The sequence below is a fragment of the Exophiala oligosperma genome, assembly GCF_000835515.1.
Source record: "Exophiala oligosperma strain CBS 72588 unplaced genomic scaffold supercont1.3, whole genome shotgun sequence".
NCBI lineage: Eukaryota > Fungi > Ascomycota > Eurotiomycetes > Chaetothyriales > Herpotrichiellaceae > Exophiala > Exophiala oligosperma.
Genome location: NW_015622820.1, coordinates 3,870,059 through 3,887,518, shown reverse-complemented (window position 1 = coordinate 3,887,518; position 17,460 = coordinate 3,870,059). Strand labels below are relative to the sequence as shown.

The 17,460-nt window shown below is 49.1% G+C and overlaps 4 protein-coding genes across 7 annotated transcripts; 2 read left to right on the top strand and 2 right to left on the bottom strand.

The window, feature by feature from the left end:
- Nucleotides 1-3,061: 3,061 nt before the first annotated feature.
- PV06_04110 (uncharacterized protein) lies at nucleotides 3,062-5,763 on the bottom strand (the record flags this gene model as incomplete). The annotated part of the gene is made up of 4 exons (XM_016404963.1): nucleotides 3,062-3,853; nucleotides 3,908-4,524; nucleotides 4,700-4,983; nucleotides 5,033-5,763. The coding sequence occupies 4 exons, from the start codon at nucleotides 5,761-5,763 to the stop codon at nucleotides 3,062-3,064; spliced, it is 2,424 nt and encodes an 807-aa protein (XP_016265968.1).
- Nucleotides 5,764-6,123: 360 nt separating this feature from the next.
- On the bottom strand, nucleotides 6,124-8,148 carry PV06_04109 (the record flags this gene model as incomplete). 2 transcript variants are annotated; one of them, XM_016404961.1, is made up of 5 exons in its annotated part: nucleotides 6,124-6,385; nucleotides 6,435-6,611; nucleotides 6,666-7,524; nucleotides 7,578-7,992; nucleotides 8,048-8,148. In XM_016404961.1, the coding sequence occupies 5 exons, from the start codon at nucleotides 8,146-8,148 to the stop codon at nucleotides 6,159-6,161; spliced, it is 1,779 nt and encodes a 592-aa protein (XP_016265966.1). In that variant the 3' UTR covers nucleotides 6,124-6,158. The 2 variants fall into 2 exon arrangements, with proteins under 2 accessions (XP_016265966.1, XP_016265967.1); XM_016404962.1 differs by having other exon boundaries at nucleotides 6,124-6,611.
- A 359-nt stretch (nucleotides 8,149-8,507) lies between these two features.
- On the top strand, nucleotides 8,508-10,928 carry PV06_04108. 3 transcript variants are annotated; one of them, XM_016404958.1, is made up of 10 exons: nucleotides 8,508-8,766; nucleotides 8,839-8,882; nucleotides 8,933-8,958; nucleotides 9,032-9,387; nucleotides 9,445-9,819; nucleotides 9,883-9,962; nucleotides 10,032-10,173; nucleotides 10,224-10,260; nucleotides 10,315-10,503; nucleotides 10,570-10,928. In XM_016404958.1, exons 1-10 carry the CDS (start codon nucleotides 8,733-8,735, stop codon nucleotides 10,823-10,825), a joined length of 1,539 nt encoding a protein of 512 aa, XP_016265963.1. In that variant the 5' UTR covers nucleotides 8,508-8,732; the 3' UTR covers nucleotides 10,826-10,928. The 3 variants fall into 3 exon arrangements, with proteins under 3 accessions (XP_016265963.1, XP_016265964.1, XP_016265965.1); XM_016404959.1 differs by having other exon boundaries at nucleotides 8,508-8,882; XM_016404960.1 differs by lacking the exons at nucleotides 8,508-8,766; nucleotides 8,839-8,882 and having other exon boundaries at nucleotides 8,889-8,958.
- A 5,519-nt stretch (nucleotides 10,929-16,447) lies between these two features.
- Nucleotides 16,448-16,950, top strand: PV06_04107 (uncharacterized protein; the record flags this gene model as incomplete). Its single annotated transcript, XM_016404957.1, has 2 exons — nucleotides 16,448-16,630; nucleotides 16,762-16,950. The coding sequence occupies 2 exons, from the start codon at nucleotides 16,448-16,450 to the stop codon at nucleotides 16,948-16,950; spliced, it is 372 nt and encodes a 123-aa protein (XP_016265962.1).
- Between the last annotated feature and the right edge of the window lie 510 nt (nucleotides 16,951-17,460).

Below are 17,460 nucleotides of genomic sequence, written 5' to 3'. Positions count from 1 at the left end.
CCTTCCATATCTACGACTGCATCCCCAAAGATGGCAGCCATTTGTTCCAGAGTGAAACCTTTGGTCTAGTGCACACCGTACGATTAGAATCCTGCAGCGCCAATTGCAAGAGACGACGACGACGATGAACTTACATCTGGAAAGACAAGAATGACAATGAAGAGTTGAACTGTGGTAAGGGCGATGAAGACGACATAGTACAGGGCGCCAATGTTGGCGAGCGCAGCTGGTGCCGCTGCTGTGAAGATCAGACATCCCCAGAGAACGGCAGACACCGAGGTTGCAACTCCTGCTGCTCGCCACTCGCCAGGGTAGAGCTCTGAGCTGTACACCAGCGACGGACAGTCAACACCGCCGGCATACCTGTGGTGCACTCGGTCAGCATTGAAGCGAACAGATTGGTGGACGGCCTACACAGCAATCATGAGGAACGTGAATACGGCAGCCGCGGTCTTCCCGGCTTTGTTGTCGGTTCCTGAGTACAGCTTGGTGGTGATACAGAGGAGTATTAATAGAAGGATAAGAGTGGCAAGGCCAATCGCTAGATACGTGTCTCAGCCGTTTGCCAGGACGCTTTGCAGCCAGATATCAGCAGGGTGGGGCCTTCTTACCGATTTGCCTTTTCCGACCGACGTAATCTCCCAAGATGCCTCCTAGTAAGTTGCCAGTGCCGTTGAGAACACACCATACGGAACCTAGGATACCCGCCATGAATGGTGTGTAGCCCAGCGATTCGTAAATGGTTGCCTGGTATGCTGAGGAGAGAAGAGTGTCAGTGTCTGAAGGATATGACATTTTGTGGTCGCATAGGACTGGGTCTACTTTGCGTACCAAGAACAACAATTAAGCCACTGCATTGCGTGTCCCACATGGCGAGAAAACCGATGATGAATCTCTTTTGAAGGGATCGCTTCTTGAATGCTTGGGAGATAGGCAGTTTATTCTCCCTCTCGAAGTCAATTTGGCTCTTGATGATCTGGATTTCTTTGCGGGCAAATGTGTGATTGGGGTCATCTGCCCGCCTATGAAGGGCGATCAACACCTTCTCGGCTTCATCTGCGCGATCGTTCATGTAGAGCCATCGTGGGCTTTCCGGCACAAAGAACACCACAATGCACAGAGCTAGCGGGAATACAACTTGAAGAGCGAGTGGCACACGCCAGCCGGCCTAGATAGAGATCTTGTTATCAGTGCACAAAGACCTGAATTTTTACTCTCTGCGTCTTCATATCTCTCTTGAGGAGCAACTTACCGCACCAGGGACGTGGTAGAAGGCGACACCTATCCAGGATGCAATCATTGACCCATATCCGATCAGTGATGCTATGATTGTCAGTGATAACTCTCACTTCAACCGCTACCTGGATAACAAGTGGTACTATTCTGGCGTGAGCAACTTACCGTGAAGACCCACTATAAGACCGCGGTTGGATGGAGGCGATATTTCAGCTTGGTACAATGGGACTGTGGCGAGAAGCACACCCATTCCAGTGCCGACGATGAATCTTGAAACAATCATCATGGCTGGGTTGACACTCCCGGCCTGAAGGGCCGCGCCGAGTACCGAGATCGCAGCACCGAGGAATATGACCTTCTTTCGACCATATCGGTTCCCCACGATGGGACACGTCAGGCAGGAGATGATGCCACCTGCGTACAAAATTGTGTTCCATACCGCAATTATTGTGTTTGCGTACGACTTTCCGGGGCCTTCGGGGTCGAGGTGCATGTACGCATAGAAGGGTGCTTTTCCCAGTGTCTATTCTCCCAATGGGCTCTGTTAGCTTCTGTACCACATCTTGCTTTTTTCCCTGTGAAGCAAGGTGTTCAGGTTGTTGGCGGCATCACTTACGTTCCCCAGAACTCCTGCAGCATAGCCATATGTCAGACTGCCTAGGGCAACCGTGAAGGAGATCTGAGCAGAGCCACGGGTAAGTTTTCCAGCAAAAAGGCCTAGTAAGCTGACGAGAACAAACACGCACTAGGATATTGTAGGCTGAAGGCCTTTTCATGTTATTGCCTTCTCTTTTTTTCTTCGGGAGAGACTGTTGATGCCCGTTTTGTCAGTAAGGCACATGAGATTGTTCACTGCCTGTGTCGGGCCAGAAAAGGTCGCATCGATCTAGTTATCATGGTGCTTTTGTACTCAGTTCTGGAATTAATCACAACCGAACCGGTTCTTCGACGAGGGCGTAATTCCCACCATATTCTCCGGGCAGCCCCCATGGGGTATACCGATAAACCATGGCGGATGTCAACCCGCACTTGGGTCTCATAGGCTCGCCAGCAATCACAGCAGCTGTAAAAGCTCTCAATTCAGGCCATGCCGAATGGCCGATGACCTACCTGGGTGAATTTGACCCCTGCATGGTCCCTGCTCGTTCAATAACCAGCCGAATAGGTACAGGTACGCTCCGACATGTAAAACGGCAGTCCCAAATAGGTTAGTCGGTTTTCGGCAAGGGGCGATATAGTGGCTTTACGGCAAAGTCCACGGCACGGTGTTGGAGAGTGTGGTCGATTGAAGATTTTTCGTCCTTGCGGCCCGGAATGCTTGCTGAGCTTGAACACGCTTAGCCATCTCTGGACGCGACGGCTGCTCTTGGCAAGCAGGGACCTTGAAATCTCTTAGTCAAAGGTTACGGTTCTTTGCGACCACCAACTCATATAGCTTGCTTATCCGGAACAGTTGGTTTCGGTCTGGTCGATCTGTGATTTGAGAGTCGTCCTCGTCGATGCTGCCAGGTAGTCTCATCATTCATGAGCTAGACAAGACCGACAAAAGATGGTATATTAACCTCGGACACAATCCTCACATGGCAGCCTGTCGTATCAACGGACCTGATTCTTGCCGCAGAAACTGCAATGATGGATGCCGAAGTAGCATACATTTCCAAAGAACGAAGATTTCAGGAAGTATGCGAGTTATTATCTTCCCTTGATGCCCCTCACGGCCAAGTGGACATGGATGACGCCGCAATAACGATGAGCTACACCAGTACAAAGCCTTCATTTACTAAATAGCACCGTTGAAATAAGCCATGTGGTGCTTCTTTTTATACTATATTCCGCTCCACCACTTGTTTTCGGAAACCTCAAACGATGTGCTTAAACTTTCCTTGTCATATGAGCTAGATCCTATCAGCACGTCGAAAGTGTCCTTCTCCATTGCCCATGCGTTCTTTTGTTCGTCCCAGAAACTTGTCGCATACTTGAAACTCATCGATATAGTTCCCGTCTTCTCCTCGCCACTCTCCAAGAAAACTTTTGTGAATCCTTTCAGTTCTTTTATCGGTCTCGCGACTGAGGGTTGTCGCTGTGAAATGTAGACCTGGGCAACATATGCACCTGCGCGTGAACCTAGGTTCTGTACACTAATGGAAACGGTGATGGTATCTTCCTTCTCAGACGTGTAGATGTTCAGCTTTCCAATTTTAAACTCTGTGTAGGAGAGGCCATGTCCAAAGGGAAAGAGAACGCGTCGGTTGCTCTTTTCGTAGAAACGATATCCCACAAACACATCTTCGCCATACAGGGTGCGACCTCTTTCGGAGCCAAAGTTTAAGTAGGTGGGTGTGTCCTCTAGTCGAACAGGAAATGTGAGAGGAAGTTTCCCAGCAGGATTGACATCTCCGAAGAGGATGTCTGCAATAGCATTACCGGTCTCATTGCCGCCGTACCATGCTTGCACAATTGCGGGAGCCAACTGCATCCAAGGCATGGCTACCGGACTGCCTGATTGGACGACAACCGCGGTATTTGGATTTGCTGCGGCCACCTCGCGGATAAGGCGGTCGGCGTGGCCAGGCAAGCCAAACTCTTCGCGATCGTAACCTTCAGACTCGATATCAGACTACATGTTTTGGGTCAGCAAAAATAGAGGCAGTGGGGTAAGAAGGTCACATACATTGAGTCCAGCGATGATAGCAACTTGGTCCACATGTTTGGCAATCCTGACAGCATTTCGTATCTCCTCTTCGGCATTCAATTGGTAGGCGCAACCAATCCTGATGCCCCCTCCTGTCGTTGACTCGATACTGTGCGTCTGAAGTAAGCTTGTGGCGATGGATCCAAACTCAACCATCACCTTGTATGGTTGCGATTTTACGAGGTTAATACGACCAAGAATTTCACCCGTTCCATGTCCGAAGAACGTCCCTCCGGCTGTCTGATGCGATGCAGCATCAACCACCAACGTCCCATCGACGAAGAGCCTAGCGGTGCCGGCCACACTGATACTGAAAAGATACTCTCCCGTAACATCGGCAATCAAAGTTCCAGTGATGTCGGCATACCACGCACCATGGTGAGACATGGGAAGGGGTGGGCAGTAGTCAAAGAAGAATAGATCGGAAGTCTTGATTGTCATCTCATCGAGCTTCTGTCGGGACGTATCTTGAGATGGTGCGTTGTATGCCGACATTCTCAGTTCCGGAATCATGTTGGTGATCAGAGCAGGTTTACTTCCAGACGCACATCCGACCGTGTAGTCGACGCGGCCTGTTGAGAGGGACGAGATGCCTTCTAACGGAGTTACTGCATAGTACGGAGGCAAGCTCGCGCTCCCTCCACCAGAATAAGCCGCGATTTTAGCATTGGGCCCGATGACAGCGATCGGTTATATTGTCAGCAAGAAAGCAAGTGGAGAGGAGGTACCAGAGACATACCGACTTCTCCTTCGCAAAAGGAAGCACGTTACCTTCGTTGCGCAAGAGTACGATCGAGGATGACGCCAAGCTTCTGAGCTCGGCGGCTGTTTCTTTGGTATCGATGGTGCGTTCCGGCGCATGTGACGGTATTCCTAGAGGGATGACTCGATTTATAAATTGCAGGACTCGGCGCACACAAATGTCAATGTCATCCTTGCTCAGCTTGCCACACACGAGAGCATGGTTGACTAGAGACGCTCGCATCAACGAAGGTCCCGGCATTTCGAGGTCAAGACCGGCTTTGATCGCCTCGGCGGTTGAATATGTCCCGGTCCTGCAACCAAATCAGCATCGCTGCGGCCTCAAGGGCTGATATGTCTCACCAATCGCTCATAACGAGACCGTCAAACCCCCATTCTCCTCGTAAAACGTCTCCCAGCAACCAAGGATCCTCGCTGGCGTGGATGCCATTGACTCGGTTATAGCTGGACATGAATGCCCAAGGCTTGGATAGTCGAAGGGCAATCTGAAATGGAAGCATGTAAATCTCCCGAAGTGCCCGCGCGCTCACCCGAGAGTCCTGCTTCATCCTCTCGTGCTCTTGGTCGTTACAGACGAAATGTTTGATGACCGTCGACAAACCTTTAGATTGGATTCCCTGAATAGTTGCCGCCGCTGTTGCTCCCGCCAGGACTGGGTCCTCGCTGAAAGATTCGAAGCTTCGTCCTCCCATTGGTGACCGCTGCGTGTTGATTGTAGGTCCGAGGATGACCGAAACACCTTTAGCAATGGCTTCACGGGCTTGCAATTCTCCTCCTCGTCGAATCATGTCCATATCCCAGGTTGCTGCGAGAGCCGTTCCGCAGGGTAAGCAAGCCGCTGGAGAGCCATTAAACATCTTGGTGCCGCGGATGCCATTGGGACCGTCCGACACTCGAATGGCGGGAATACCTAAACGCTTGATCTCCTTCAAATGCCAGTTGTCTACACCAGACAAAAGTTGTATTTTCTCTTGCATTGACAGCTCCTTCATTACTGCATCCACGTCCAAGGTCTTTGGAGGCAGGGGAGCACCCCCAAAGAAAGGATTGTCATGTAGCTCTTTTTGCAGCATATTGATTCTCTTTTGTGGCAAGAGGATATTCGTAAAGCCTCGCCGTCTCATACCACAGATATTATTTCTGCCTGAGGTTCGATTGTTAGCATATATATGCGACCCTCAAGCGTGACGGTCCACTTTTGCGGCTACGCTTGCCTCCTTGAAAGATCAGTTGATTTGAGCTGGAGACACGGCCAACTGAATTGGCCGTCGCTGATTATTTAATTTTCCCGACTAATGCCTTCACAAGCTTATCTTTAGCTCGTGGTAGCCCGGAACCCTCTTGCGTCCTACTGCACACGACTGTCAGCAGATGCAACCTGCAAAAGATGTCACATCCCTGGCGTAAATTCAATACTAAGGTCGATTTGGTCGAGAGATTTTAATTATTCTTTAGTTACTAGATGGTCTCAGAATTGAGGTTGTCTAAGTGACAGCTGATCTAGAATTAGATTCAGCCTGACCAAGGGCAGTTTTCCAATCCCGGACATCAAGTTGTTGCTCAGTGACATTTGCTGTAAGTGCGATCGGAATTCTAGAAGCAAGGAGATATGTTGGTTCAGTGTCTGCTCACTCGTGCTCGACAGGCAGAGTGTAACGAGAAGCGAGCCTATAATTTCCAAGTTTCCAGTGCAATCTGCCAGACGCGGTTAACAAGCGGACTCTGACCAGCCAAAATCACCTACACGAAAGCCAGAATCCCTCTTCGGCAGAGCGCTGCAACCGCACCAATATCTGAAGCATCTCTCTGATCGTTTGTACCATAAGCTGGCTAGTTTCTCCAGATGGACGATGTGCTTCTCGGAGTTCTGCACGCCAAATTGATAACTCGACTGTATGGTATGCAATCCGGAGCGACAAAACTTCGAGATACGTGTCAGCCAAGTGATCAGGTCCTACTGATTGTACATACTCACCACTTCCAGATTCTGGCAAGTCCACAATCAGGGCGTCCATCTTCTCTTTGAAGTCGAACATGCGTTCCCAGATCTCCTGAGCGGCAGTAGATGACGACAGTCGGTGTTCATGTTCAGTGCTGGTAGTAGTACATAGCCTTCGGAGGACATCTTCGAGGATACATGATAGGTTTGAAAATGCTATAAACACTCGGGCGGATGCCAGATGACCCAAATGAATCATCAAGGACTCATCCGTAAAGTCATCGACGACTAAGGGCTTTACATCGGAGCTCATAGAGCTCAGGTTCGATGGCCGACCCAGGAAGTGAGCGGTCCATGTTATATGAGCGTGGACTGCCCACCATAAAATACGGCGCGCTTTGCGTTCTGCCGGGGGGATACGCCAATCGGACGGGTCGATGTGAAGCCCAAGGTCTTGGGCCACGCCAGCCAATAAGCAACTCAGAGGCCACTGCCCTGGTTTGTTGGGCTCTTTGACAAAGCGCGACGGGAGTTGCATATACAGTAAAAGGCCTCTAATGGTGTCCAGATTTGGCGTTCTCGTCTCGATTGTCAGAGCCACGAAAATGTCATTCCAAAAGTCAAGGTGATGGGGGATGGCTTGCTGTCTCAGCTCAGTAGACTTTGTCCAGAAATGTATGGCCAGGTGGTAAACGCAGCTGAGTAACGACGACCTCACCTGTCCACCCTCGATACGGCCGAGGAGCTCCTCCTTAGGCTCTAGAAGGGGATAGGAGGGGTGAACATATGTGTAGTAGAGATCGACCAGTCCAGGAACAAAAGGACCCAGCATCTGTTCAATCTTGGAATTGTGGTACATGTCACAATGAGGGTCTAGATTTGACTCAGGGAAAATCTACTTTTCGGTTATTTCGCGGTGCCTCTGTCTCCGGGAAATGAACAACGTACGGTAAAGTAGACCGGGTCGTGAACATGAGGATAGACCCGCCATGCACTCCACGAGGAATTGCCAAAAATGTCTCGCTCGTTGAAATTCAAGTGCCGTAGGAGATCTGGCCCTTGGTCCCCACTCACACCGGCATAGAAGCACGTGTGACCTTTCATGTTCATCGTCTGGTTAAACCACAGATGTGTCGGGGTAGGTTCACTGCTGGCGACGCCCGTCCGGGCGAGAAAACGAATTTTCAGGGCAACATGGTCGGGCTCCTGCGGCGTTCGCGTGGTCGGTCGGTTATCGGGACGAGATTTAGCTTTGGGATGCGATTGAAAGGTGCAGCTCAATGCCTTTCGGCTACAAAGTGAGCATGAGGCAGCTCCAATCTCCATCGTACAAGCGACCTTGCGAGCTCGACATAGATCGCATCTGGAGACGTTAGGACCTCGCCGCTCTCCACCGGAGCTCAGTCCACAGAACTTACGGCTGGATCTTTTTCGAACGATAAGGTCGTTTTGTCAACAATGGCGGCGATCCAGCAAGCGAACGGCTTTCTTCGCGCGCGGACTGACTAGAAATGCTCATATTGTATTGTTGAAGAGTGATGTTGGTATAAATGCGGCTTCAAGTTGGCCGCCTTTTGAGTAGAGGTTGAGGAGAATAAATCGCTAGAGCGAGAAAAAGTGCATTAGTTCCTATCTACGGCCAGGTATCGCCCGGGATCCCACTTTGATACGTCTAGAGGATCTAATTGGCCACGCCTCGGCCGCACGGCCAACCCAAAAGCACTCTTGACGGTTTAAACCTAGAATCTCCGGCAAGCAGGATAGTCGACCTGTTGATGACTGGCCCCGACATCATGACTTCTTGACAGCTTGATAGAAAACGCGACCCCGCGCTATAGGCGCGGAATCAGTATTGTTAGCGAATATACGCCCCTTCCAGTCGATCGTACTAGATAGGCAGCCTCCGTTCTTATCTGGATGAAAACGACGGCACCACGGCGCTGCGAAATCTAGGCTCTACAGTATAAAAACCCCAGAGCCATCGATTTCCCGCCCCATGTCGACATTCATCTTTTTCAGCCCTTCATCAAGTATCGAATCCTTCAGGTCTACCCACAAGGCTCTGAGTACCATTTCTCGAAGAGACCCATCAACGCAATCACCATGAGGCTAACTCGAGTTCCCAAGTCTTCCTGGCGTATGAACATGGCATTACTATAGCCTAACTTATCCCCGAGACTGGATTCTAGACGACTAACAGTTTCATTAGTGGTGTCATGTCTTCTGGTTCTCTGTTCATGTATCACTTCAACGGTTGGTGACCATGCTCCTCACCAACTCCAACTGCGCTAAACAGTGTCTAGACGATGGGGTTTGACTCCTCCATGATGTGAGTTCCTCTTGCGCTATTTCGGGATCTGTAACACCGCCTATCTAGCTATCGATACTCATAAGTGAGCTAGGAACGCGCTGAACATTCTCCCGTCCTACACCGAATACTTCCATCTCACCACCGCAACACTATCGCTCAATACCGCGGCGACTTGGATGGGAGGAGGTATTGTTAGTCTGTTTTATGGTATGATCGTCGACCGAGTCGGCCGAAAAAAGGCCTTGATCGGCGCTGCAGCATTCACAGTTTGTGCTGCCATTCTGCAAGCTGCAGCCCAAAACATTGGCATGTTCGTTGCGGCTCGAATATTGCTGGGCATGGGAATGGGAGCATCAACAGTCTCTGGCCCTACATATCTTGCCGAAACTCTTCCGCCACGTTTCAGAGCTCTGGGCCTGGGAGTTTTCTTCACCTTTTTCTATGTTGGTGAGTTAGGAGAGACTTCATGAGTTAGATAACTGGACTCTCTTCTGACAAAAACAGGTGGGCTCTTGAGCGCCGGAGTCACGTATAAGACAGCTCAATACCATTCGACCCGGGCCTGGCGACTTCCCTCTGCCTTGCAGGGTGTCTTCAGCCTCATGTCCATGCTCATCTTCCCCTTTGTCCCGGAATCTCCTCGATGGTTGATTTACCGCGACCGTCATGAAGACGCTCTTGAGTCTCTGGCTCTTACCCAAGCCGACGGAAGAAAGGATGACCCAATTGTTCTGGCCCAGTATGCTGAGATCACGGACACCATACGATTTGAAAAGGAAGCCGGCAAAACTGTCTCACTCTTGACCATGATCAAAACGCCGTCGAGTCGGAAGAGAATGATGCTGGCGCTGTCGGTCGCCGTCTGTGCCATTCTTTCCGGTAAGTCCACTGTGCAAACACATGGGCAGTCCCCATATGTGAAACGATACTTATCCTTGACAGGAAATAATTTTGTGTCATACTATCTTTCTCTAATGCTCAATAACGCCGGCATCAAGGACACGACAACTCAGTTGGAAATCGTAAGTCCCGGTTATAACAATCAACAGAACATCTTGAACATGGCCTTGACAAGCTTACAAATCCACCAGAATATTATACTCAACGCATGGTGCCTAGTGATTGCTCTCCTTGGGACCTTCTTGAGTGATCACATTGGCCGCAAGCCACAAGCGCTCATCAGTACGGCTCTTTTGACTATATTCCTCTTTTGCGTTGGAGCTCTCACGAAAGGTATCACCTCTTTTACAGATCGTTGCGCGATAGTAGCTGATGTTTTGTAGTGTACGGAACCTCCGAGAATAAATCGGGTGTCTATGGGTATGGCAACCTTCTACATTGTAAAAAGACATCCAAATGCTAACAAGCAAACAGAACGGTAGCTGCAATATTTTTATTCCAAGGTTCTTTCAGCTTTGCGTGGACGCCCTTGACAGTTCTCTACCCGCCAGAGGTTCTCAACTATCCCATTCGAGCGAACGGTATGGGGGTGTACGGTGTGCTCACCAAAGGATGTGGTCTCCTAACTACCTTTGCCTTTCCCTACGCCCTCAAGACAATCGGGTAAGCCAAAAATTCTTTAACCTCTATCTATCGGTCTTGAATGGAATATGCTGACTGTGTAACAAGCTGGAAAATGTATATGATCAACGGTGCCTGGGATGCTTTGGAGCTAGCATTTGTTGCTTACTTCTGGGTCGAGACTAAGGGAAAGACACTCGAGGAAATTGACGAATTGTTCGATGGACAGAAGCATAGCAATGTCCCTGATCTTTCAGTCATTCGGGAAGGTAAGGCTGACATGAGAGAGGTCCTGGTGGGACTTGAGAGAACGCAGATTAACCCAAAATCACCCGGCATCGAGACGAGCAACGCCAAAGAGTGAGACCAGCGCATTTATGTTCGAGAGTGATTTGAGGATTTACTCGGTTTGGAGAACAGACTGTGAGAATAGATGTGATATAACGAAGTTACTCTTCGGAGTCAAGCATAAATATCATTCTTTTGTTACTGAAAAGCACAGTGGATCGATTTCTCAGTGTAATGCCTTGAGGGCTTCAGCGGTGTTGTAAACATCTCCAAATGCAAAGCCAAAGCCCTTCAGATAAGCGTCATGTTGATCTTTTCTTCTTGTTCCGCAAGCGTCCCCAATAAGCCACGTCTCATACCCTCGATTGAATGCCCCTCGCGCTGTGGTCTCGGCACAGCAGTCAGTGACCAACCCGCATACCAGAAGCCGCTCGATACCGTGGTGCGAAAGCGAATCGTCGAGCTGTGTTCTGACAAAGGCATCATAGGTGTCTTTGAAGACGACTTTGGGCCACTGGTTGGATTCAGGATTCGGAAAACAGGTGCCGACCGCCGGTAAAGGTGACGGATATGCTGGTAGGAAGGGTGATAGCTGGTCCATAAGCTCCCATCCTGGGGAACCCACAACGACAGAACCTGCTGGACCCCACTTGCGCACCACAGGATTTGTGATCGGCTTGGATGTTAATTCGGCCTCATCGTGGCCGTGCTGGATAAAGTATATCGGCAGATTTCGCTTTGTAAAATAATCACAAAGCTGAACCACTTGGTCAATAGGCTCAGTCGCATCCTCAATGAAGAACTTCTGGACGTCGACGACCACTAGGGCTGTTTTCTTAAAAGCCATACTGTCGATTTGCCGCGGAATGATAGCAGAGATAGCAAGGCGAGGTGGTGATCGCTACTTTCTGAGAGCTGGCGACACGGCTTGTCAAACCAGTGTTTAGTAGATATTTGCGTTTATATAAACAGTGAGATGTGCGGGATACCAGAACGAAGACCAGACTGCCGGCAACCTGGGGTCCCCTCAAAACAGTTTGCTAAAAAGGTTAGTTACCTTAGAACCCCAAGAGATCCGAGACGCGCAATTTGAATCTTGGTTGTATACGATACCTCGTTCCGAAGAGTGTGGACTATTTCCGCCCACTCCACAATCATGGGCCAACTCGTACACGAAATCACTAGGGGTCTGAGTTTGAGGCCAGATTTATGTTTGGCGGTGCTATCGAACCTTCTTGTGCATAGAGTATAAAGTATCTGATTCCCGAGCCACGTCTCGATTGGTAGGGTAGCGTCCACTCATCGCCTCGCTGGCATGAGCATGTCCGATAGGTTCGTCTGAATATGACATCGCTGGTATTCTTCCACACCTCAACAGCTTGATCTAGTTCACCGAGAATGGACTCAATTCTATCAGAAATCGCACATTCTCTTGTGTGGCTATTGCCGACCAGTCTGCACCGTACCTTCGAAGTGATCGGGCTTTGTCTTATGTTCCCTCTCTAGGTGTATGCCATCTGACGGTGCGGAGTCTTCAATTCTTAAAGGATGCCTCTCGAAAGTGACCTTCCAATTCAAATGAAACCACCGAGAAATTGAGGCGTTGGATGTGGTTTTAAGGACTGCATCACGACTCGCATGCGAACCGATAAGAGCAAAGTCCCATTGAAGTGAAAGGAGCCGTGACTGACTTTGCAGCTGTCCTTGCTAGAAGTTGACATAATTATCTCTGAAAACTGAAAAAGAAGCGCGAGAAAACAGCAAAAAGGGCGGTACTTGAAGACAATCCATTTGATTTGATTGCTTTAGCACACTCACAATTCTCAACACGTGATAGCCTCTTCAGCACTTGAACTCATGTCGAGCGATTATCAATCACGGTCTTTTGGTCGATCATGAACCTCAGTTTTCGATGAGCCTAGAAGATGCTTCTGATGCCAGCCATGATGTAGCCCTTGGGACCCGTCAACTTCTTCTCTTCCTGCAGCTCCTGGATGCTGGCACGTCTCTGTTCATCCGAAACACCGAAACCACTAATTAATTGTCGTTGGCTCTCTCTCATACCCGTGTAGATATCGATATCCTCCAGTCGAATGAAAAAAGGCCGGTCGGAGGGCCGCGAGAACCAGCTATAGACCTTCCATAACAAGTACAGAAATACAAGAAGGGGACCAGCGAGATATAGTTTGAAAAAGGTGGTGGCATCTAGGTTGGGTCCACCGACGGGATAAAGTGCCACGTAAAACTGACCGACCAAGCCGATAACAGCGATAAGTAAGCATAAGTAGGAGCCCCAAATTCCAAAAACGGCCTTAAAGGGGAGTTCGTCCAGACCATGACCGTTCGCTTTCCTACGAGAAGCTGTCAATCATCGAGATTTAGAAAAGAGACATAGAGCTTATTACTTACCAGGCGGCGCGGAAGCGAATATGAGCGATGGCGATTCCACTATAGACGAAGAGAACAGTAAGACCTGTGAGTGATAGGAGCCAACTAAAGATAACCCCTCCATCTTTAGCTAGGTTGATAAATGCCAGGCAACCAAAGAGTAGTTGCAAGATAACGACGGACACAGGACGACCCTTTTTGTCGACATAAGCTAAAATCTTAGGACCCATACCTATCGCTGAGATTAGTAGCTAATAGAAAGATAGGAATAAAATTCTTATACACACGGTTTGCCGCGAGAGCCTGAATAGTTCGGGTTGACCCATAAGTAGCCGAGTTAGCGACACTCATAACCGCTATTAAGATAACGGCATTAAAAATCGACGGGAGGACCTTGATTCCTGCAAGCTGAATCGCAATAACGAAAGGCGAGTGCCGTGATTCGGACCCCTCGCTTTGATATAAGGGACTATTCGCCGGTACAATTAGACCGACGAGTAGAAGATTAACGACATAGAAAATAGCGAGACGCCAGACGACCTGCTTCGAGGCTCGCGGTATCTCTTTTTTTGGGTTCGCTGCCTCGGCTGCAGCTAGTCCAGCTAACTCGGTACCCGTATAAGCGAACGCTGCTGTAACAAAGACGCCGCAGAAGCCGTGAAATCCGTTAAGAAATGCGGAATAAGGGGCATTCCTAATTTCAAACGCATTAGCTTCGCCCGAGGAGCCATAAGTCATATATCATTTACCAGTATCTTCCACCAATGTAGCCTCGGTGATCTGTAGGGACACCCCCAACGTTAATGATAATGCTGAGAATCATGAAACCGATACAGGCGATAATCTTGATCAAACTGATAACGAATTCAACCTCGCCATAGCCTCGTACACCAAATATCTGGATAGCCACTAAAGCAGCTAGTAGCGGGATGATCCACGCAGTATTGTTGATGCCCTCTGATCCAGGCCAAAAGTGAATAATGTTGCACGCAGCCGAAAGTTCGAAGGGAAGGGTCGTCATCCAACTAATAGCGTATTCCCAGCCACATGCAAACCCGAAGGAGGGATCGACGAATCGACAGATGTACATGGTGAAGGCACCGTTAACGGGGTACATAACGGATAATTCCGCGAGACCCTGCATCATGAAGAAGCTGAACAGCCACATTAGCTAAGATATCACTAGCTTATCGAGATCCATTAAGCATACATCATAATACCTAGAGAATAAGTTACTAACGATTCTGTATCACCTGACGTAAGATTTACCAATAAGGAGGAAACCTAGAAATACCGAAGCAGGTCCACCAGTCTGGAAAGCACTGCCAGAGCCAACGAAAAGACCGGCGCCAATCGCACCGCCACTAAGCGCTACGATTAGTATACGTAAGTTGAGGACAGTAGGAACCAACTCACATGGCAATCATCTGCATGTGTCGACCTTGCAGAGAGCGGTGCAGCCGGTTCTGGTCGGTTTCCACCATTGCACGATCCTCGGGATCCACACTCAATTGCCGACCATGTGTATGGTCGGTAAAGGAGGCACGTTCTGGATGGGATGGAATCTCCTTACGGTTATCCTCACCGATTGTATGGTTTTCGCTCTTGAGACTCATCTTGACGACAATTGGGAAGAGGGAGGGGCACAGAGAGATATGGAAAGATAGGGAACGAAAGAAGTGTTGGACGCGCAGGCAGTTTATAAAAGCGATAAGCTTCGCAAGCATTCGGGTAAATCGAGAGCATTTGTGCTGGGCAAGGCTCTAGTAAATTTGTGGAGTGATCATATGGTGTTGGACCCATGCTTAGCCTCGACCAAATCAAGGCGGGCAGGGCTCGGATATGGAACAGCCGCGGGTAGATGAGTTCGCTCTCGGGCCGTGTTTCATCGTCGCCAGATGTCAACCGAGCGAAGAATGTGGATTTTCCCAATGAAGACCGTTCATCTGGTACTATCCCGGCCGCGTCTGAGGAGCCGGAGAATGCCAGGAAGCCGTGTGTGAGGTTTGGGTGGTCTGTAGCAGAAAAAGATACCCATTGCGCCTGCAGCCCATATGGCAAATCCGATCTACTGTTCAGGAGGCAGTTAGACTGTCTTGTTTCAAGACAGAGAACAACTGCACCACATACAAAGTACCTGCGCCATCCAGATTTATTTGTATTGCCAGCATGTAGACTCTACGTAGTCAACGTACTTCCTATGAGAAGCCCACTGATAATCGATAGGGAAGCAGCCAACTGAGAGTTCCTTGAGCCACTACACCTAGTATTCGGAAGGAATGATGTAAAGGAGCAAGGGAAAATTCTACAAGGTCGCCATTTTCTGAGTAGAATCTCACTGGGCACACCATACATGAGTGGTACCTTGGCAAATCCAAACCGGATCAACGCTTGAGGTGCAATCAGCCTGTAAATATTCTTAGATCCTGGTGCGATACCGGCTCTGATCATGGCGATGAGACCTGATCCGACCAACAAGGATTTGTAAGCCTGAAAGGTGTCTGAGGCCATACACATGCTGGGGCCAATTGTTACTTGAACCAGAACAAGGGCTTTGATGACCCAATATCCGGCAGTAGTGTTGTTTAGGTCTGCTTCGATGAAGGAAAGGTGTCATCAAGACTGGATTAATAAGGATCCCAGGGAATGGTCGACGGTACTTATCACGGATGGCGGACCCGAGAGGGACATATTCTGACAATAGATCAAAAGGAGCAAATAAGCATAGGTAATCTAGGTGCGAATGTGAATCTCGGCTTCTTCCTCGCCATCACTGTGGATGAAGTTTTATATACTGACAGGAGAGTCAACGTTGTCGATATGGACGGCCTCGGAGTCTGTCTCTGCCTTTGTTTACTGGGATTTGCAAACTTTAAGTTTATATTTTAAATAGTAAAGTTTTATTATTTAAGAGCATTTACAAACCAAAAACTATTAATCTTAAAAATAATGCAATACATAAGCCAAAGTCCTTTAGACCAATTCACAATAAGAAATTTGTTTAGTATAAAAGCTGTTTCACAGTAGTGATCAATTACCTGAACATCAAGGACAAAGCAGAGAGAATTGTCACCGAGATTAAAAGCCTGCACAAACACATGTTGACAATAGTGCCTGGGAGGCTCCAACAGATACCGCGGATAAGAAAACATCAGCCGGACAAGAATCGACTTCAAATTCGAAGGCTCCGCAAGTCCTAGCCGTGCGGGCTGACATGAGCAAAAGTAATGATATCCATCGATGTATATTTACCACCATACGTCACTTGGGCCGCCTGGACGTCGTGATCTCGAACAAGGGCTGGACGAGTATGCGCAACTTTGCCTATCTGGACGATAACATGATCGAGTCCGAATGGGATACCTGCTTCAACATCAACGCCAAATCGCGCCTTCACTTGTTCCACGCGGTACGGTCGTATCTGATCGCCACGAAAGGAGCTCTCGTCAGTGTGGCTTCACTCGCCGGTGTCATCCCCAGCGGGAGTTCCATTGTACGTAGGACATATTCTAGCCGGACTGTTCTTTGGAAACTTTCTGTCCGTTTGATTGCAATAAAGATGAAATGAGGCTTCCTATTGAAGAGTACTCGACGGCTAATTTGTTCTTTGCTCAATATATACAGCCATACTCCGTCACCAAAGCCGCCCAGATCCACTTGAACAAGATTCTCGCGAAGATTTCAGGACCAGAAATCCGTGTCAACTCGGTCTGTCCTGGCATATTGCTCACGGTCAGTACAAAACACTCTTCTCTTTGCCTCGAGCACGCTTTGTGTGGAGAGGGAAAGCTCTTGTGCGAGACCCCATGCTAGCAGTGCCACCGGCATGGTGTAGGAATGGGGTCATAGCTCCCCTACGGAGACTCTCAAAGCAGCGACCCAGAAGAGTGTACTTAAAAAGATTGGCGGATGTCGAGGTTAGTCTGTCTTCCTTACTCTGTCTAAAGTACCTAGGCGCACATTATCCTCTTCCCAGATGGATGTGTTGGAAATACGAATGCAGGAAACTGATCTGGAGCACCGAAATTTAGGATGGAGCAAAGCAGATAGCTCTGTTGGCTACAACGAGATCTATCACTGGGCAGAATGTAATTATAGATGCAGGATGGTTATCTTCTTAGTGGAGGAGATTAGCAGGCAACGACTGCAGCCGTTGCCACTATATTCGTACGGTTGTCTGCCTAAACATTGTAAGCTAGCTAGAGTTCACAGCGGAGCTAAGTTGCGGCAATGAAAGCTCATTGCGTGTCTGCTCGATCCACCCAATCTTGTCTCCCAACAGCTCTGCCGCGCGCAAGTCGCCGGACCTCGCATGCGCCTCGA

Coding starts and splice junctions, on each gene's coding strand:
- PV06_04108 (XM_016404958.1), top strand. CDS start 8,733: ATGAGGCTAACTCGAGTTCCCAAGTCTTCCTGGC. Junction 8,959..9,031: donor GGGTTTGACTCCTCCATGAT/GTGAGTTCCTCT, acceptor TAAGTGAGCTAG/GAACGCGCTGAACATTCTCC. Junction 9,820..9,882: donor CGTCTGTGCCATTCTTTCCG/GTAAGTCCACTG, acceptor TATCCTTGACAG/GAAATAATTTTGTGTCATAC.